This window comes from Micropterus salmoides, unplaced genomic scaffold (assembly GCF_014851395.1).
Source record: "Micropterus salmoides isolate LMB-PRFRI ecotype aquatic unplaced genomic scaffold, ASM1485139v1 Ms_hic_scaffold_16, whole genome shotgun sequence".
NCBI classification, from domain to species: domain Eukaryota; kingdom Metazoa; phylum Chordata; class Actinopteri; order Centrarchiformes; family Centrarchidae; genus Micropterus; species Micropterus salmoides.
The window spans coordinates 8,862,362-8,884,197 of record NW_024040707.1 but is presented as its reverse complement, the minus strand read 5'-3'; the positions used below and the strand labels follow the sequence as shown (position 1 = coordinate 8,884,197).

The 21,836-nt window shown below is 40.8% G+C and overlaps 1 protein-coding gene across 1 annotated transcript; it reads right to left on the bottom strand.

Moving 5' to 3' along the window:
- Positions 1-41: 41 nt before the first annotated feature.
- Positions 42-21,417, bottom strand: LOC119905191 (inactive dipeptidyl peptidase 10). The gene is made up of 25 exons (XM_038721963.1): positions 21,193-21,417; positions 15,842-15,956; positions 15,112-15,207; positions 14,862-14,956; positions 13,694-13,765; positions 10,018-10,070; positions 9,349-9,430; positions 8,757-8,877; positions 8,462-8,616; positions 7,617-7,714; positions 7,322-7,445; positions 6,878-6,919; positions 6,688-6,792; positions 5,995-6,086; positions 5,166-5,213; positions 3,571-3,689; positions 3,447-3,494; positions 3,064-3,162; positions 2,567-2,633; positions 2,251-2,445; positions 2,099-2,153; positions 1,897-1,996; positions 1,738-1,796; positions 1,428-1,500; positions 42-1,338 (listed from the first exon to the last, which is right to left on the bottom strand). The coding sequence occupies exons 1-25, from the start codon at positions 21,229-21,231 to the stop codon at positions 1,121-1,123; spliced, it is 2,370 nt and encodes a 789-aa protein (XP_038577891.1). The 5' UTR covers positions 21,232-21,417; the 3' UTR covers positions 42-1,120.
- Positions 21,418-21,836: the final 419 nt, after the last annotated feature.

Below are 21,836 nucleotides of genomic sequence, written 5' to 3'. Positions count from 1 at the left end.
GACTACAGCCAGCCATGATTAATGAAGGGACCAAAGTAGAGTTTTGCTGTAAAACAAGAGGTTCCAACTTTATTGTCAAGGATTGCTGGAAAAAGGAGTAGCTGGTTGTCTAGAGTCAAGGGCATTTGTTTTCAAACCAACTGCATGCAGTTTACCAGTGTGGTTTGGTTGATAGCTTGATGGGCAAGCCCATTGTCAACTACCTTTGTGGCCTATAATGGCAGTTTTTCCAAATAAATATTTTAATTCTGCAATACACAAGGAATGATTAAAATGCCAAGATGTATCAAAACAGAAACATACTGTACTTCCAAATACAGTAAATAGACAGACTTATATAGACAGACAGACATTCTTGCAATCATTCTTGAATCAGAGCTTGTGGTGCAATTGCAAGTAATGCTAATAAAACCAGTGGATAAAATCCACAAAATGTGTTTGGCACATTTAGAAGGATCCATTTAAGCCAGGAACACCTAAAGACCTAAGACCTTAAATAACTCAGATTTTACAATAACATCTTAAAGATCGTGGAGAGTCTGCTAAGGCTACTGACCAGTAGGGCCAGTTTGCATGTTTAGAGTTTAGGATTCAAATCTCTTGTATTCATCTCTCAGACCTGTCTCAATTGTGTGATTTTGTATGACTGGGATCTGCATTAATCTGAATGTGATCCTTTAGTCTTACCTGCATTAATAAGTCATTAATTGTGTTAAGCTTTTGGGAATTTTTAGGTCTTTTAGAGCGTTTCCAGCTGTTCACAGATTTTAACCCTGATGGGTGAGATTTAGATTTGCAAAACACGGAAAATGCAATGTAAACTAATCCACATCATGCAGCCATTACGACATGCATGTTTTATAATCTTTGTAAACGTTTGGCAGAATCAGTAGCATTCTAGTCCACATCATCTCAGGTGAATTTTGTAAACAAACAATGCCTCAAACATACAGTATAACAGCAGAAATACATCAATTTTTCCAGAAGTTGTAGGAGGTGATCTGATGTGCTTGGTCCCTACTCCTGTGCTCTTGTGCCTCGTAATCCGACCCAAGGTAATGCATAAGATGGCATACAGTCCTAAGAGAGTCCTTCCAGAAGAAGGAAAGGGGCTCTGGTTTCATTCATCTTCTTCATCTTCATCCTCTATGGGATCTAGAAGGACGCTGTGCTTTAAGCAGGATTGGAGGTAGTTCACCACTGTCCGCTGGAAGTGCTGGATGCTGCGCGGCTCTCTCAGGATGTGGCCCTCGTCCGGGTACAGCTGCAGTGAGTAGTTGGCTTCCACCTTCACAAGTCGACTCAGGAGTTCAGCGCTGTGCTGGAAGTGTACCCTTGCTTTGGCCAAACACACACATACATTGAAATTAAAGGTGAAAAAATAAAGAATAAACTCTCAAACTCATAACAATTGAACAAAATCTCACCATCCGCAGTTCCATGTAGAATAAGGAAATTCTCATCTTTCAGCTTGTTTACGTCCTCCAGCAAAGAGGCGGTCTGAAAAGATATACCTTCACATTATGAGGGCTTTAGCTGAATCAACACCTCTTTAAAACAGTTTCAGTTTTACTGAATGTTATAACTAACATGAAGTCACATATTTATTGGAGGACTGTTGTATTGGACAGAATTAACTTGTAACTGAGTGTACATCCACAACCATTATCATTGACAACATTGTTATCAAAATCATTTACACCTGAATAGTTGAATTCATTAGCTTAAGAGCCTCACCGAGTAAACATGCTCCTCCTTTGCTGGAAGGCCTAGATACCTCTCTGAGAATGCAGCACCTGAAAAATGTGAAATAACTTTTACTCTAATACATGAACAGTGTCTCTGTTTTCCCACGGCCTCACTGTTTGAATAGTTACTGACATGGTCTCAACTCACTATAAAGCCTGAAGTCAGTTATCGGCGCCACAACAGCCGTGCATTGAAAGAGCTTATCTGTTGCAGCTAACATCTTGAGTGTTAAATAACCCCCAAATGCCTGTAGGGAGAAACGAAAAGAAGTGCTAAAAAACAAATCATGTGATAGCTTTGATGGCTTCAATAGGAGGACTGAGTTTTCAAATAAGGAAAATGTTGTAACCTTGCCATAGAGGACCATCCGACGATCATCAATGTAAGGCAGTCGCATCAACAACCTGTGAAAATATCACACACTCAGTTAGCTTACCCATTCACAGGCATTATTCTTATGTGTCAATTATACAGCCTTATGTTGTGCATAACTGTACTGACTCTACAACTCCAAGATAATCTTTGACTCTAAGTGAGCCAAGCTTGCGTGGATCCACAGCTGTGGTCTTCTGTCCACGGCCAACCCCACTCCTGCCGTCCACCCAGGCCAAGGCCACATTGTATGTGCCGGAGAGGACCTGAGGCCAGTCGAGGGCAAATTCCTCTGTCACCGACTGACTGCCAGGAACGCCATCCCTGAGCAACAAGACGAACATGGTCAGCTAGTACAGTGACAGTTGTTGTTGTTGATGTTGCAACGTGGAAGAATGAAGAAAAGCCTAGGGCTCTTTTAGCGAGATTGTTCAGTGATGCTTACACAATGATGAGGAGAGGGTGCAGGTTGGCCTCGTAACCCTGAGGGAGAGATAGTTTCAGGTGTAGATCTAAGGAAAGCAAACAAGGGTTGAACAAGGTGGACATAGACATTTTAGGATTACTACTACCTTTAGAGCCTCAGCCTGAAATACATCTGAAACTCTGAAGCACATAAAATATATATATAAAAAAAACTTTTTTAAAAAACACGAACACACCTGCACAACCACACTTTGAGAGAATACTTGGTGCTGGTCCTTGAGGGTAGACACTGTGCCACATTAATTACCTAATCACCAAGTAGAAGAAATTACTGCTATATTTGTCTCTTCCAGGCTGAGATACTTGAAGCCGGTACTGCATTCTCACTCCATAATTTAGTGTGACTGCTTGAGAAATGCACTGAAGGGGATCTAAGAGTGCTCTGTGAATGTATTTGCGTGGCTAATATCCTAAATATCAAACCACAAAATATGGCCAATGGTTTCTTTGTTGTACCATGGTTGTCTGCTGGGAGTGTCCTGAACAGGGTCTCAGGGAGCCTCTTGTCCTCAAGAGCTTTAGATAGAGGGCTGTTATCCTCCAAGAGGACATATCCTACAGGAGAAAAAGATTTTTAATTCTAAACATCAGGACAGACACAGTAGCTCATCAGGTTGAGAGGCCAAGTCCTTTTATCTCCAAGGAAACTGAGAGTCACAGACAGAGGGAAGTGTTCACAAGCATGAAATTAATTAATCTACATTTTAATGTGCTTGAATATACTGCACCCTGCAGGCAGTCACATGAAACTACAGACAGCTTATTTTTCTGTGTGTGTGTGTGTGTGTGTGTGTCTGTGTGATTATACCATTAGTCAGAGAAGCAGATGTAACACTCACTAGAGGGGTCCTTTGTACGGTGAACTGTCACTTTAGGGATTCCAGGGCCTGGGGATTTGTTCAAAAGACAACATTATTAAACCAACTGTCCTTGCAAGCCTGTATGTGTGTGTGTCTGATTTACCTAAGCAGTAGAGAGTGAAGTGGGTTTGATTGGGGCTGAATTCGGCTTTAAAGAAGCGACATCCATCTATGAGGTCACAGGAGATGCACCGGCGGTGAAACACTCCATCCAGGTCCACACTTGAAAACAGGAGAAGGGTTATTGACCAGACTTTAAAAGAATAGGACAGTCTAAAGAGGTTTGATTTGCTCCAGGAGAGGGTCAACTGATTGCTAAGATACTAAGGAAAAGAGAGAGTGTCTTGAGACAAACTATTTAGGCAGGTGACTTTTCAGAAACAAACGGGGTTCAATAAGTCTAGACACAAAAGCTGTTATACAGATTGCTCTGTTGTCTCTAAATGTCCAACTCCACTCCACTGCCTACAAATTTTATACAGGATTAATCACAGACCAAGTTTAAACAGCCATCATCCCTCCTCCATAATATTGTGCTATATACTGAAGCCCAAAGCCATGTAAGCTAATAAAAAGATATGAAACCTAGGAGGTTGGTGAGGGAACAGACCAGTGTTAATCACAGGGGGACCATAAGTCTCACTGACTCGGGCCTCAGCAGCACAGAGTCCTTGTCCACTAAGTAGGCTTTTTTCTGTTATAAATGTATAAATTCAGCTGTTCATCTGGTGCACCTGCAGCACATAAGAATAAATGTGCACTTACTCTTCTGCTTGCTTTTTTAGGCATAGTGGCTTGTTTCTGGAGATGTCATGATTGTTATGTCATTTGGCCCATAAGTCAGTCTACCACTTTGGTACAGACCGAATTATCAATTAGACCCTTACTATTAGATGGATTGGGGTTTTGTATAGTCATGGATCCCAGAGAATAAATCCAACTGACTGGTGATCCCCTGACTTTTTAACTAGCGCCGTGATGAGGTTTACATTTTTAGTTTTAAGTGAAATGTCTTGGAAACTATGGGATGGATTGCTACTCAGTTTGATTCAGACAATCATGTCCCCCCTCAGGACGATAAGAAGTTCCATCATTAGATTTATTTGTCTTATACTTTGGTTTATGACCAGACAACTGCAAAGCAAATAACCACTGACAAGAAACCACTGATGTTCATACTTTATCAGCTTTACTTTCGCACCGGCCTTTGGTTCATTTTGTTTTAAATAAACATATTTTGTCAAACTTCTACCATGGTGTGTCTCCCTTTTGTTGTGGCCTTTTGAGCCAGGTCATAACAATGCTAATATGTTTAACTACGATGGTGAACATAGTAAATGGCACACCTGCTAAATCAGTGTCTTAGCATTGTCCTTGTGAGTACATTGGCATGCTGATGTTAGCATTTAGCTCAACGCACCACTGAGCCTTGCCTGTAGACTTTTGTATTAGAACAAGACATGCTACCATAGCTACATGCTAGCAATGGGGCTGGCATTATAAAAGTCTTAGGATTAAAGTTGGATTGAATGAAAAAGCAGCTCTCAAAAATGTATATAGTCTGTTTTAGTCCAGAAGACATTGTATGTAAAGGATAATGTCAATGTTGTATGTGTTTGTAGCACTGTAGAGAATATGTATGTATATGTGTTTTTATTGGTCAAGGTTAGACTGCTTTTCACATGGAAGTATGCTCACCTGTAAAGGTGTCTGGTCTGTCTGGATTCCTCTGCGCTCAGGAAATAGCTGATGAGAAAAACAAACCACAGAAACAGCACGTTACTCAACACTATTCAGTCACCTTTGGTTATCTTCACCTCATAACTATTCAGGATATGAATTATTCTGTAAGAATACACAGATTTACATACTTCAACATATTAATAAAATTAGTTTATCACATGTAATTGTACCATTAGCAAAAGTGATTTAAAACGTTTGAGCAGTGGATATACATCAAAGTACGTATGTTGGCTTCCCAATTCAATATGAATGTAAGTAGAGTATTGTGTGACAGAATTACTTGTTTGTAGGCAAGAGCAGTATCAACCCAGTGGACCTTACTAGTGCAAACAACTGACTAGAACTAAAATTGACCTTCCTTGATTATCTGTGATGCTCACACAACAGTCAATTGGTTCAGGAGGGGTTTCTGGCCACAGCAGGATAAAGACAGATTAAAGCAATAATCTGCACTGGTCAAGTGTAAGTAATCCGTCAACCCTTTTCAGTGGAAATGTTTTGCCACAAGCATTGACAGGGTCAAAGCCAATTCCTTTGACATTTTAACCAAGATCAATCCTACATGTTAAAATGGCCCTTTTAGTTTAGACAGTCTTATTTGCTCTCCAGCAGCCGACATGTCTAGAATTTGTTCTAAGCTTACAGCAAGAGGTGATCAGTTTAATGATGGCCACTATTCTACTCTACCCCCTGTCACTTGTACATTCATAGAGAGGAGATGTGAGCTGTTTAAAGAGTTGAAGGGTGATTCAACCCGGCCCCAAGCACTGTGGCTCTCACACACATTTTCCCAGCCTTCTCGTCTAGCGCGCAGAGCAAGGTGACATCCCAGCTCCCTGATGTCAAGAAGCGAGGAGGAACGGAGGGGATGGCAGGCTGCGTTACACAGAGAAACAGAGATGAAGAAGAGTGTAGAAGCAGGAAGATATACAGAATAAAAATAGGGCAGCGATATGGAAAGAGTGTGTCAGAGGATGGGGGAAAAAATGAATATATGTTCATAAAGTTAAGCCAAATGAAGGCAGGGATGGCTACAGAGAGAGTTTAGAAACAGTACTTTTTAATTATTGTTGATTTTGACATTGGGACTAAAGTCAAAGAGACACAGAAGAGCAACTATGAAGCCTAAACTATGATGTCCTTTCTTTAATGAGAATTGAGAAAAACAGAAACGCAATTTCCCTCTGTATAAAATATGTTTTTAAAAGAGCAGTATCAAGTTTAACTGCCCGGGTGAGGATGACTTGTTGAAATGAACTGAAGAGAATTCCTGCATTATTGTAAAGGGCAAACCACCATTAGATAAAAGTGGTGTTTAAGTAATTAGGGAGAAAACAGAGGCAAACTAATTGTTTTAATAATAAGAGAGAAGGAGGAGATTGTAAGCAAACCAGAATTTAGGGTCTATGCTGCTGACATCTTAATTACATTGCATGAAATGTTAATGACCAATTTGACACAACGCCCTCACACTGACCTGGGCTAAAAGACCGGCGATGTGGTGAAACTCTCCACGAGCGCCCTGTTTTGCTGGCATGATTGTATAAAACATAGAGCCGTCTGCTGAAAACAATGGCACATCCTGTTGAAGAAAAATAGTGAGTCAAAAGAAAGACAGAAGTGATAAATTGGTGTAAAACAGACTTTCTGAAATGAGCAATCCATACCTGTCGTTGGTTTCTCATTATGTCCATGGCCATTTTATGTTTCTGTTGATTTAGAATCACAAAATATAGAGAAATGTATTAGTCATTTACAATGCACTTACATCAACATATTAAGCTTGTTACGGTAGCATTGTATAATTAAATGTAGCGTATTTTATTATTATTAAATATAGCAATAATGAAACACTGACATTTGGTAACTGAAATCTGTGAGGATTTACAGAAAGGGAATAGGCAATAAAATACTGCAGTACATCAGTGAAAATTCTTCTCATGCAAGAAATGACCTTAAATATTAATCCAGCCAGTAGACATTTGAGAGCATAAGGAAATCAATCCTAACTCCCAACACAGTGTGAAAAAAAAGTAAAAATTATATTAAAGCTCTATATTGCAGCGGGGGCGGTTTGGATTACTAATGTGGAACGACTGATGACCACTCACCTCTGAGCATGCCCCTGTGGTGGCCTCGCACACGCAGAGCACTGATTGGTTCTGGGCACGATTGAGCCAACGAACCGCGAGGCGGGTGCTGCTGATCCAAGTCACCATAGAGATGTAGCTGTCTCTGAAGAGGCGATGCAGAAAATGATACACAGGGAAAGGATTGGAAAGTGGTGCAAAGAAAAAAAAAAGCAGTGAAGGGGGGAGGAATTTGGTCTCGTCTAATCGTTTCTGACAGCTGGTGTCTCAAGTCTGTAAGGTTTATTTTGTTTTTACATTTACCAAGATGTACTACCTTGCCCTGAGGGAGTCAGGAGGCACCATCTCGAGAGTGTGAGCTGGACCATACAGGTTCACCACAAACAGACTGACTGATGGGATACTTGAGCCAGCCTGTGAGCACAAGAAAAAGAAAAAAAAGATCAGATCAATGTTAAGTGCAAGTTTTGGCAAATCTTTTTAGCCATGTTAGCAGGAATGGCAAGGGCAGACCATAATTGTGTCATTTTTTCGGCTCCCTACAGAGACAGTGATCCACCATGAGGTTGACTTGTAGGTTTGAGTGAAATGTCTCCACAATTGGATGGACAGCCATGATATTTGGTACAGACATTCGTATTCCCCTCAGGATGAATTGTAATAACTTTGTGTATCTCTTAAATGTTTGTGTTGCAACATCATTTAATTTGACCAATATTTTGGCTTCTGACTAAATACCTGCTAAAACTAATGACAATTCTACCAGCCACAGCTGTACTTTATGTTTAGAGTTACTTAATGTTAGCACGCCAAACTAATAGAGTGATTGTAGATTGTCATTGTGAATCTGTTAGCATAGTAATGTTCAGCTCAGGTTCTGGGTGGTGATGGGGCAGTGGATAAAACACATGCCTTTGGTGTGAGAGACCTGGGTTTGATTCCCACTCTAACCCATCCACCATTGTGTCCCTGAACAACACACTTAACCCATTGTTGCTCCAGAGGCGTGCGACCTCTGATATATATAGCAATTGTAAGTTGCTTTGGTTAAAAGCGTCAGCTGAATGAATAAATGTATTGTAATGTCAAAGCACCACTGTGCAGCCTCACAGAGCAGCTAGCATGGCTGTAGACTTGAGTCTTGTTTTAAACCAGTTTTACCTTTGGGTATGGGAAGACAACATTGGAGGGGTAGAGACCACCTAAGAAGTGAGGTATTTCCATCACAGGTGTGGCAGAGTTGTTTATGGTGAGGTATGCTAGCCGGGCCCCATCCATAGACCACCAGTGGGCAACATATGTCAAGAGGACTTCCTCTGTATAAAAAGACAGTGTTACTGACAAACTCAAAGCATACACCTGTTATTTATGATTACTACTGTCAAATTGGTTTTACATTTTTTCTCTCCATGGTCTAAGCGTGAAAAATTTCTGGTGAAGCTGGAATACATTGTACCTTCGTAAATCCAATCAGAGAGGCCGTTCACCACATTCTGCTCCTGGTCTGTGGTTGTGAGACGCAGGGGTTTGCTGGTCACACTTGGCTTGTAGTAGATATCTCCGTCAAACACATAGGCCTGGCATGAGCAGCACAGAGAGACAGCGCCAATCTATTATCAAAGACAGTACAGGCTCCCTCGCTGGCTGCCTGAATAGAGCGCCGGGCGCTGTCCAAGAGTGAATGAATCATCAGCCAGCACACACACACAAGTGAAAGCCAATACATCTTTACTTGCTAGTTAATATGCTGCAGATGAGCAATGACATAGCAGCAAAAGCAAATTACATCACAGGAAAGGTAGATTAATTAGATTTTGCGTGTACAACTACTCCATTACAGCAACAGAGTCATTGCAATAACCTCTAACATGGAGTTCGTCTATACCACTGATGTAATCATTATGAAAGTGATATGGAGGCTCCATTCATGAACAAATTATATTATTATTATAGAATGTAACGTTTTAGAAAATCTTCTAATATTATTGGCAGGTATAGTTGATGCACAAAACACATTGATCCGGTAAATTAGTAAGCGCCTGGCTTACCAGCTGGTTTCCCTGTGGCCCCCAGGAAGCGTATTGTAGCACTGCCTTCGCCCTCTCTGGAGTGTTAAGCTCCAGCAGATCCCTGGAACACACACAAAAACTCAGACATAAGCCCTTCATTAAGGATAAGTGTCCTGTTTAAAGCCCTCAGAGATCCATCCATGCCCTGGCCTTGAGCTTTGCTGTACTGTGAGGACAAAAGAGCAAGATGCAGAGAGGGAAAACAAAAGACAGGTTCATGCATGAGTGCAACATTTCTTTTTCCATATTTCTAGCTGCTCTTATTCTCTTCCTTGGGACAGGCAAACATTTTCCTCCTAGGCATACTCAAGCAATGATTAATACTGCAGGTCCTCCTGAAATCCTTTCCAGAACCATTCCTCATAAGTTCCAGGAATCATCCACAGCTGCCACAGAGATTTGTCCACTGATATAATACAGAATATGAATCTCAGGCAGTGATATCTGAAGTACAGTACAAACCTCATGTTGGGATATGGCACCTGGAAAGAACATTGATGAATGAATGTATGTCTGACAGAAACATGAGGTTCTGATTCGATGAGACACAATTTGGGGAAAGTTCTGAAAAAAATCTGCGGGTCTGCTTGCATTGGTAACGCTCATGCCCAGTGCAGCCCATGCATTAGCATTCATGATTCCACCTACCCATTAGCCACAGTGTAGATAGCATAGGAGGCTGTGAAGGACTGAGAGAACACCTGAAAGAGGTAGAGGATATCATGCACACAGGTGTGCCACACTTAGATAACAACACATACATATTTTAGTGCTCACACATACTCATACACACATATAAAGACGAAGGTTATGAATTATATTATTATATATATAATATAATATATAGTCCAACCTCAAATTAAGCAATAAGCAACGGGAAGGTGTGTTTGTATTCTCTCATTTCTTCTGAAATCCCAGAAAAGTATGGCACGTCATTTTAAATAGATCGTTTTTTAATATTGTTACTGAACAAATCAGAGCCTAGTACTACGCACTACATTTATTTGAGTCATTAAACCCTGAAAGCCATTTTATGCATCTTATATCATTATTGTGATCACATCTGAAAAACACGTAAGACTGCGTGAAAGAGACAACATAAGACATGGCATGGGAAAGGAAAGTGCAGAAACTAAGACAGACATACGTATTAAATTAGCATCATTACAGCTAATATCCTTTCCACTGAGATCTATTGTAGCTGGCAACTCTGCCACAGCCCTTACACAAGCATCAGTAGCTTGATCATTAATTAAATCAACATGCTGAGGAAAGTTAATGATTGTGTGTGTGTGTGTTAGCCGCAGTTGATCACAGCATTACCTGATGAATTCTAGGTAATAAATAGATTTTTTTCCCCCCTGCGCAATGTATTGGAAGCAGGCTATTTGCCCACTGACCTCAGAAAGCCAGAGCCTCCTGGAAAACAAGTCCCTAAAGAAATTAAATGTCACATCCTCTATACAGCACACTTAGTGGCGAAATTGGATTTCTCCTCTGTGTTGTTTGTCTGTTGTTAGAAAATGCATGGATGGAGTGACGAAGAGCTGAAGCCACAGGGATAAAGGGGGAAAATAAATACTAGGGCTATCTAAATGAAATTGAAATCTGATTGCAGTGTAAAGTTTGAGCAGCAGGAAAGGCTGTGTTACAACAGAAAATAACTGCGAGAACAGGAAAGGGAAAGAATGAATTGGTCAAACACTACAGGAAAAAGTGAGGGGGGAGATAGGGAGAAAGAAACAAAGACAGGAAGGAAAAAAAGGATGCAGGGAGGGAAAAGCCACTGGCTGACAGAGACAGGTACTCGACACACAACAACGACCAATCTTGAGTTAGAGGGAGTATCACTCTTCAACACCAAAGGGGGCAGCATTGCCATCAGCACCATGTTCAATCAGCTGTTTATGATTTGTTAAGGAACCCAGTGATTGTGCTCTGATTTAACATTATGAAGCTGCTGGCAGAGGCTGTATGCTATTGTGTGTCTGTGTGATAAACAGACAGCAAGAGCGAGAGCATCTGTCTTGGAGAGGCAGAGTGAATTCTAATGTAGCTGCCAGTAACATAAATCCTCCACATTGCTCGAGCTCTTCAACCCCCTTTACCACCCACCCTCTCCCCTAGCCATGTCACCAAAACAGGGGGTGGGGACACACTGCACAGATTAAATGCTTAGAAGATAGGGATGGATGCCGTAAAAGTATAGAGATTACAACACCCTTTGCATGAGAACAGATCTATTGCACACAATACAGAGACAACTTTGTCCCTACCTCACAAGCCTTTCTTAGCAGCCCCACAATGTGCTGCTTTTGATACCAGTACCTATCAGCGTTTGCTGCAGAGTGCAGACACGACTTACATGGCATTTTGTGTGTCTGCACTGTCTTTGTGGTTCGTTTCGCTTTGCTCATCAATCCAAAAAACAAACCAAAAACATCTCCTCTTATCTCGCCATCTATCTTTCAAAAATATGTAGATCTTCTCTTTCTCCTGTTCTCTTCTTACACACAAATCTGTTTAACTCAAACATGCTTTGAGGAAAGACATTTTCCTGTATGAAATCTGCTTTCTCTTGTGGCCAAATCTCTAACTCACTTCCATGTATACCCTCTTATCAAAATCCATTTATTTTCACCCACCAGGCACAAAACCCTCCCTAAAGCATCTAGAGCTAATACGAAATCCAGAGAAGCCTTTACCCACAGCCTGCTCATCCATTTCTCTCCACTGCAGATCTCTCCTTATAGCAGCTCTATCATTCTTTGGTAACCATTCTGATTTATTTCAACTGGGCAGTGTATCTAAAGGCAAATGGTGCATAACCCATTTTTCTCCCACCCTCTATCGCAAGTGACTTTCCCTTCTGCTCTCTCTGTTTTTCTCTCTCGTTCTCTGCCACTCTCAGCTGCGTGCCGCTCCTCTTCCAAACAGCAAAGCTGGTGCCTGGCGCAAACTGCTTCAGTCAGCACAAATCCCCCCCAGAGATAGACAAAAAAAAGTGAGTGAGGACGATAAAGCGGGAGAAAGAAGGAGGCAGCTAGAAAGAAGGGGAGAATGGAGGACTGGCACCCATGCACACAAAATGCCAACCATGCTCACACTCCAGATGGCATACCCACTTTCTCTGATATTTTCGATTATGAGTACACACTGAGCATACAAATGAGAATAGACAATTCCTGCTGACATCAAAGGAAGTATGCTAATGACATGACATAAACCAACCAAAACGACCCACATATTGGGCAAAGATCTGAGCCCTCTCTCTACAGTAATATCTGAAAACTGATTGAACGTATGTTAATGGATCAATAATTCAGTTGCAATGGATTCACTTTTTGTTTGTGACGAATACTGTAACACAGCAACAGGCTCATTAACCCCACCCCCTCCCCCCACCACCGCCACAGAAATTATGATACGCAGTGATTAGAGCAAAAGCAGATCTCTAAAGGAAACATAGAGAGATACAGGAGAATGAACCAATGAGAGTGTGAGAAAGCAGTAAAATCTGCTTTCATATTATTTAATAAAAATGTGGGGAAAACATGCTGAGGGCTTTCATTTCCTCCTAATTCTGTTTTCTTCCCTTGAAGATTACTTGCACATTACACAACTTGCCTGCCCTGTGAGGAAAGACTGAACTATTTATTAATGGTGCGGGTATTTACAGAGTCAGACCGCTGTTGGGGAATGAACGATCTGAGCTGGTTGGTGTTAAAGTAAAGGGAGCAAAAGATCTGTGTTTTGTGTCTAGCCAAACGCTTTTCTGAAACCACCTGCTATTGTGATTCTCTTCATCTTATTAAAATTCCCCACTGAACCAGCAGGGCGATTTCATCACAGCAGCTCCCACTGTACCGCTTCATCTTCTTGAGCTCCCCTTCCCCCCGCTATCCAATTCACACTGAACATTCACCGTAAGCTTTCCTCAAGCCCCTGCACCTTCCACCATCATCCAGTTTAAATATTCAACTTCCCATATGTTATTCCAGTCATTTGGTGTGTGGAGCTAAAGACTGTTGCAGTAGCAGAATCACACATACACACACACACACACACACACACACACACACCTTCTCCACAACCTCCTCCTTCATGTTCTCAATCCTCTCTGTTGTTTCGTTGGGGCTCTGATTAGGATGCATGTCACTGCTGTTTCGCAGCCACTAGTAACCTGCCAGACATGTTGAGGTGTGTGAGCAGTAACAGCTTGTCTTTGATATTCGTGAATAATTAATGTTTTCGGTGGGTAAAAATCTTGACTGTGCTGTCTGGAATGAATCTGTTAAGAATGAGTCAACTAGAGAAAACGTACCGGTTGAATGTTATATGCCAAGAGGACAAACCTCTTGTCTGCAGACACTTGGAATTTAGTAGTGGTCAGGTCCTGTAGGAAAAAAAAAGAAAAACGAATAAGACAACACATCAACGCAACTTTCATTTGTGGAGAAAGTGGGTTGGCATATCGCACTTCCTAACTTATCCATTGTTTTCAGACTGTGTGATCTGAAATGTGGGGTTCCTCAAGGGACAATCCCCGGGACCTGGCTTTTTTTCCCTTTACATGCTCCCTTTAGGGCACATTAACCATCCATTTGGCTGCATCTCCTCTCATTGCTATGCTGATGATCTGCAGCTTTAGGTAGTTAAAAACCTGGGCAACATAATCTTCAACCCACAGTAATCATTTTTTTTGCCCACTTGGGTGCAGCGGAAACACATTTTGAACACAACATTGACATTTCACTTCTAAAGATGAAAAAGCAAACTTGTAAGCAAACCGTTTTTGCAAAACAATTTGCACATCCAGTTGACATCGAGCAACATAGTGAGTCGTGTTTCTGTCCACCTGGTGAATGTAAGTTCAATATTCACTCTCTTTAAGTTCAGTTTTTGGTCTCTAGCAACTTCAGAGGTAACTAAATTGTCTTAGCAATTCATATATTCAGGGAAACCCCATGTGTGTCTTGGCATTCATATAAGAAAATATCTTTTTCTGGAATTAGCAACAGTAGCACAGATAAAAAAAAACATATCACAACACAAGCAAAGACTTGTTCTCAACCTGACAGCACAACCCTGCTTTAAGCTCCTCAGCGATGATGACCCATATAAGGCTGTCAGTGTCGTGCAGAGGCGGTGTTCAAAAAGATGCCCTTGCTTGGAAAATTCTCTTTGAAGACATGTTGAGGGCTCACAGAGCAGCCAGAATGGGGGGAAATGAGCTGATACTGTCACTCTGCCATATCTTTTTTTGTCTCAAGTGTGGGATGTGGAACAGTGGGACTCTTCTAGCTTTTCTCTCTCAATCTGAAAGCATCCCATCTCTATTGGTCAATTAATCCAGCTGTCTATGGATATGAGTCAATCAATACTGAAATATGTCCACCAAAGCAGATTCCTTGTGTGTGTAGAAACTACTTGGCAATAAAGTTCTTTCTGATTCTGATTCTGCCCTCATAAACGGAGTTGATGCAACTTACCAGGGAGCTGTTGTCCAGTAGAGTTGCGGTAAGGTTGCTGTTGAGACTGAATGCCAGGACATGTCCTTCTCTGGTGCGTAGAGCAACTTCATTTTCTGACAGGGTCAAGACAGTTCAGGGAAAAGGGTCCTACGTTATTGGAATGATGATTTAAAATCCACAGAGGCAGAGACAGAGGCCTGCAAACCAGTCAGTTTCAGGTGATAATTACTTTGTCAGTCAAAAGTTCTCTCAGAACAGGGATCCTTACCATTCAACCATGCCACAGAGGGGTCATGAACTTTGAACTCTTTACTCTCCAGGTCCTCCATAGTGAGATGGGAATGGAGTAACAAGTGAGATTCATCTTCAGAAGCAAAAATACAGAGTTAATTAGTTAAACCTATGTCCTGACAAAAGGGCATGTTTGTGCCCGGCCTATATTTCTTGGGTCTTCCTATAATGCAAGACGGATAGTGCCTCATGTGTTTATTAAATATAAGGCTACAGCCAGCAGTCGGTTAACTTAGGATAGCATAAAGACTGCCAGCTCGCTAAATAACACGTTATTTATGGTGTTTGATCCATGTCTCTTGTAGCAAGAAATAATCTTTTGAGAGATTATGACCCCCCCATACACACTAATTCGTGAATTGTCATTCTTACACTGTGGTTTTGATACAGATAAAACATCCAAAATATAAATAGTTAATTTGAGAGTTTAAGAGGTGCTGGTAGAAGGATTTTGTCACTTTTGGACAGAGCCAGGCTAGCTGTTTACCCCTGTTTCCAGTCTTTCTGCTACACTAAGCTAACCAGCCGCTGGGAGTAGATTCATATTCACCCTACAGACATGAAAGTGGATATCAGTCTTCTCATCTAACTGTCCAAAAGACAGCGAAAAAGCATATTTTTGAAAATGCCAAAGCATTTCTTTAACTCCCCACATTACAAATCCTCTCTTCTTTGCTGCTTTTACTCATCCAAACAGCTCTTCTTACCAGGCGTGAGTAGGATGACAGATAGAATGACCAGAGACATAACAGCCAGGATCACCACCATGGCAATTCCTATGCCCTTCCAGTTCCGCGGAGGACCATCTGAACTCCCCAGGTCCTGATATGAAAAGAACACACACAAACAAACAAAATGAATGCATGCACAGCCTAGGAGGACATTAGTGCTGCTTCATTTCCATGGTCTCACAGAAATGGATCCTTGCTAAGTATAGCCTATTAGTATAGCGAGCCTCAGGAGAAATGAGATCATTCTCCAGTATCACAGAGACCTCGCTGAATTACACAAATTTTCTAAAAGAGAACTGCATAAAATTGTTGCATATGAGAGATTAGCCCTTAATTTTTCTTAACCAATGCCTCATTTCACCTGTCATTTACGACTGATGGGTCAGACTCTGTGGTTTTCTAAAGCAGAGGGGGATAGGTGGCGATATCATTAAAATGTGTGATGCATGAATTTACAGTGTGCTTTTATAGAAAAATGTTACCTGCTTCATCTGCTATTGTGGAAAAGGATTTATTCAACAGATCTGGATATAGTTGTTAATGAGGAAATAAAAATAAGGGGAACCACATGGGACTGTATAACTATAGAATGAATTACAGACAAAGCTTCAGTTGCCAAAAGAGTAAAATCAAGTTTAGGCTCAACTCCTTGTGTATCCTGTGTATAAGATCAGGGGGAACTGATGGAATGATCCGGCATCAGTATCAGTCACAATTAACTTCACTGGTCAACAGATTGCTTCTCCTCCGTGCTCCCTGGGTGAGCTGTCCATGAGTCTGCGCTATTGCCAACACCAGCCTTAATACCCTCACCTAACAACTCCTCACCACAAACATACACTCCCATGAGCATCAGACTTAAAGCCCCTGGCATGTGGTGTTTTGAAGTGCAGAAAATTGACAATGTAGTACTTAAATAACAGGAGTCAAATTGTCCTAAAACCCCATTTCTAAAAATTGAAACGGTGAATTACGTAGGAACTGAAGGGTCAATGCAGTTGGATCAGAACCAGTGGGGTTTCTCATTAGGATAAAAATCCTTGATACACGTTTTTTTTGGTGTAAAGCAGCAGGTTTACTTCATACCCCAGATATATCGAAGTTATACAAGGTCTTCTCTATCTCGACAAGTTGCCAGCACAGAACTCCTGCCAAGGTCTCATCTTTAATAGATCTCCTTGGATGCAGTATCATAACATGTTCAAATTAAAAGCACTACCAGTTGCAGTTGCAGGGACAACTTTTAAGTAATGTTTGAACTCTAAGTGCATGCCAGAAGTGAGTGATTGATGTCCAGGGCTGTGTATCTACTGGCCTTTCTGACACTCTGTTTTATCTCATTCTCCTGCACTTTCCGCACACAGTATCTCAGTGAACCACCATTATCCTTCCAACACATAAAGAAACCTACTGTAGTCTATAAAAGCTTTTATACAGGCAATACTGAATCACACTGCATCTTCAGCACTTTCTCTTTGACTGAACAGTTATACACTTCAGTAATCCTTAACATTACAAACTGGCTATATGTCAATCCATGAATAGCTAATATGGTTTCTATGTTAAAACATATCAAGAATTACATATCGATTCCAGGATCTCATAGCAGAAAGGGACATTTTACCTCTACTTGACTGATCCCATCATAGAGTGTATTAATTTCCAAGTCCTCTCTCTAATTACTGTGTGCAATGTGAGAGCTGAAACACCCTCCTAATGGGATGCACGGCTTCTATCATTCCCCTGAGCTCAGACATTAGACCATACTTCCAATTAAAGTTGCATCGTTGTTAAGGCGATTGAGGAGTTTTGTCACACTTGCAAATGAAGTACAGATGTGCTGAGCAGAATCCCCAGAGTGAACACTGGCGAAGCTGCTAGTGCCGACTGGCTGTTCGTTACAATGCATAAGGAAATCTAATGCAGCACAAACTGCTGGCACAGGTGAACAGATGACGAGTTGCACTCTGTATGACGGACTGGGATTATCTCAGTCAGCACCCTGATGGAAAAGCAAATATATCTCAGAGCAGGTTTTCTGCTGATCAAGATCAAAAACACACATACTTTCCTAAGTGGGCCATCTATTTTATCCAGCCTGTGTGTGATCCCACAGGAGTTGGAGTAGAAGCCTAGATGAGGTGTCAGTCAAACACCAAAGGGTGTGAGAATGCAAATAAAAAGTCTTTATGTTTATGGATAACTCTCCTGAGGAAATCCCCTTGAGTGGATTATTTTGGCAAACCATGTAGAACTGCATTAGAGAAGAGAGCGCTCTTATGTTTGTGAGCTAGGAGATTTTCACTCAACCAAATGAAAGAATCAATAAGGTGTACAGTTGTACATGGTCCAGAGGGAAACAATTAATAGTGGGAAGACAGCCATAAAGGAGACTTATAGGTCTTTTGAGTACTGTTTCTTGCAAAGTATGACACCTGCATGAGGAACACCAAGACCTATTTGGACCTTTCTACCATTTTAACTTAAAAATCATATTTATCGGGCTGGAACCGTTTATTAAACTTCACATCCAGCAGATTGCAGTTCATTGGATCATTTTTCTCAGAGCACTGTACACAAAATCTAACTCTATTGATTGAGCTTGCACACTAAAAAAGCCACACTAAACACAATTACTCAATCTGCACAGCATGCAACAGAACTAGGTTGTGCAGAATGCAGGCGGTGCTAAGAATTTATAAATTAGGCTCAGGAGACCTCCTTAACTCCATCTTCTATGTCTTTGAGGCATGGAGAATCCAGCAATAAATCACTTGCAGAAGAATGAGAGAACCAATGCAGATTGTTTGGGGATTCTGGTCTTGATTTGCATACCATTAACCCCCCTTGATCGTGTGATTGATGAGATGATTGTTACATACATGACATTGGCAGAGGCATCAATGAAATTACCACCACCATATAAAGGGTGAGATCTATTGGCAGACACATACAGCCTACAATATAGCCTATATTATGCTCCTGATTTTAATGATTCACTGTAATTGAGAAAAACGTAGATTAGCAAGTAACCCACATATGTATTACCATGTCAAAATCTCTCACCGCCTCATTTAAAATGAAAGTCATCATTAGAGCAGGCTGTAAATTTAGTGCAGTTGGAATAAATGCTAACCAACCAGCTGTAGTAATGACATTCTACAGCTCAATACCGATATTGATCTTTCATCACATCCAGAGGAATCTTTATGCTCCTGCTCACTGCGCCACCATTTCTCCATTTGTGTTTCTTATCTTAAAAAGCAGTAGGTGGTATAGACATCATATGGGATTAACTGGGCAGATATTTTGCCCCCAAGGCTATTGCCACACAATGCAGCACAAGCCTTTATAAAATGAAAGACCTGCCTCTTTAGCCTCTACTGCTGCAAGGCTGCCCCACTGTCTTTCTTTTCATGCTACCCATCACGCATAAGAAAAGTACTGTACAAAAGGGTCCTGTGTGAGGGAGCTTTTCCTCAGCAGTTCCAGCCTTAGGAAACATGCAGCATCAATAAAACACATGTGGGAGAGCTGCAGATGACATCATATAGAGTTACAGTAAAATGTGAGAAAGAATGTGTGATTTTTTTCACAATGAATAATATGCTTATAATATGCTCACTGCACTCACTATAAAAATTCAGTCATATGTCACATTACCAGTGTTGAGGATGAATATTAAAAGAATATTGCCTTTGAAAAAAATAATTAAATCACTTATTTTCTTCCTTAATGCCAGGGATTAACTGAACCAGAACCAAAGCATTATGTTTTTTGTGGCATGAAATTGTGATATGGCTGTCTTATTTGGATATTACAAGTCATATATGTCGACCTTGCAATGCTCTTTGCTTTCTTTCACAGCACACAACATATGACCATAAACTGTATATAAAAATATGACACAAGTAGCATCCCAGATTATCCCCTCAACCTATGTATCATCTCACCAATGGAGATGTGCCAATCTGAAAAACCCAGATGTGGTTCATTAATAGTTTTATTGTGTGTGAAGCAAATTGATTGGAGACTGTGGCGTGACATATTGCGACATTTGCAGGTAATAGATTGTCTATAAGCCCTGCAGCGTTGTGTGGCCCTCTCAAGGAGACAATAATGCTGCAGGGTTATCACACAGATGCATCAGACAGTTTTCACCAAGGTTTAATCACATCATCATGTGAGTAAAAGCACTGAAGGTTAATGCTCATATCACATGCCAATTAGACATAATTTAACAAACAACTGAACTGCTCCTCTATTCTCTCAAACACTTTCTCCACCAGGGACAGCCGGGTACTAAAGATCTCACGATTGAAACTCTTTCACAAGAAGGGTGACAGTTTGATGATATATGTTAATGAGCTGACTTCGCAAGGGTTTAATTTGTTGAGAAACAGAAGCACCAGAGTAAAATATTTTGGGCAATTACTAATGCAGCTGAGAAAGTTGTATTTAAAGAAGGAAGCAATGCATATTAGATATGTGTAGATATTAGTCATATAAATCCCATTGAAATCAAAGTTTAAAACTAGTGTGGTGATTAATCTGATGCAAGCATTTATCCCCATCAGTTATATCACATTAAACAATTAACAAGTAGACCCTAATTCCATACACTTCAAGCTGTTAAACGCAATAGTGAATCTTCTCTGAAATCCACCTAGTGTATACAGAGCCTAATCTTCAATTGATTGTTTGCTCACATGTTGCTTCTGACAAATAAATAAAAGTGAACTGTCTTTTAAAGAAAACCAGAAAAGGTCACATTGAATGGAAGAACTGCATCAAATAAACATTTACAGAGCATTACCGATATTTCACCTCATCATCAGTAAGGAGTGTGAATAATGTGAACAAAAAACAGGCTGTTGGTTCATAGTCTTTGTTCATTGACACCTAAACAGTAGATAATCAGTCATACAGTGCAGGCTGTGGGTTTGACCCCTTCCTCACTGTGCAGGTCCAAGCTGGAGGGGACAGACTGAGACAAATTATATCTGAATATTACACTGCAGATATTAGGCTATGCTATAAAAGTCCGCATGGGACAGAAAGAAAATAAGAGTGGACGTCGAGTTACCACACCAGCCTGCACCGCAGTGCACAGAGTCAAGCTTGCCCAGGACATAGATGAATATCGATAGAAAGTCTGAATGGGCAAAAAATGGCTGAAACATTAATCGATAGTCATCGTATTGGCTGCCTGAATGAGGAATTCCCCACTGCACATCACAGATTCTCCCCTTAAAAACTGGAGACAGGCACGCACACAAAGATTTGCTTTGAAGTAAGGATAAAACAAATTTAAAAATCACACATACCAGCTCCGTGGTCATGTTTTGTTGAGTTGTGGCAATCATTGTAATCCCCAACAAGCTCTACCGCCTCTGTAGCCTCAAAACCCGCCGAGCAGCTGCACCGTTGTGTGCAGAGCTTTTTCTGCATGCTCTGCTTCTTGCAAGTTTGTGCCCACCGGGCTAGTGGTCTTTCACTCTCTCTCTCTCTCACACACACTATCTCACTCTCTATCTCTCTCTCTATATATATCAATCTATCTATCTCTGACTCTAGTTCACTCATTCTCGTTCACTCACAGGAGGTTGGGTTTGTGGCTATCAGTCGACATCAGCTGTTTCAGCATTTCTATAGACAGTTAGAATTGAGTAATTATTAATAAACAAAATATTTAGTGAAATATTAACAGCCAATGTTATCCATAACTTAAGTATTAAAATGTCGGTGCTATGATTGAACCGTACACGGATTTACAATATTTAATTCCATTAATATAATAATTATAAACTCATCAACTAACCTAGTGCGTGTATTAATACAGGCTACCTCAGTATAGTATTCAGGAGCAATGCTGTAGTGTCTTAATTTCTAAAGAACCTTCAAAGACATGCTGGAGACCTTTTACGTGCTCCATAAATATGCACTGAAGTATTGTACTGTACAGTTTGAG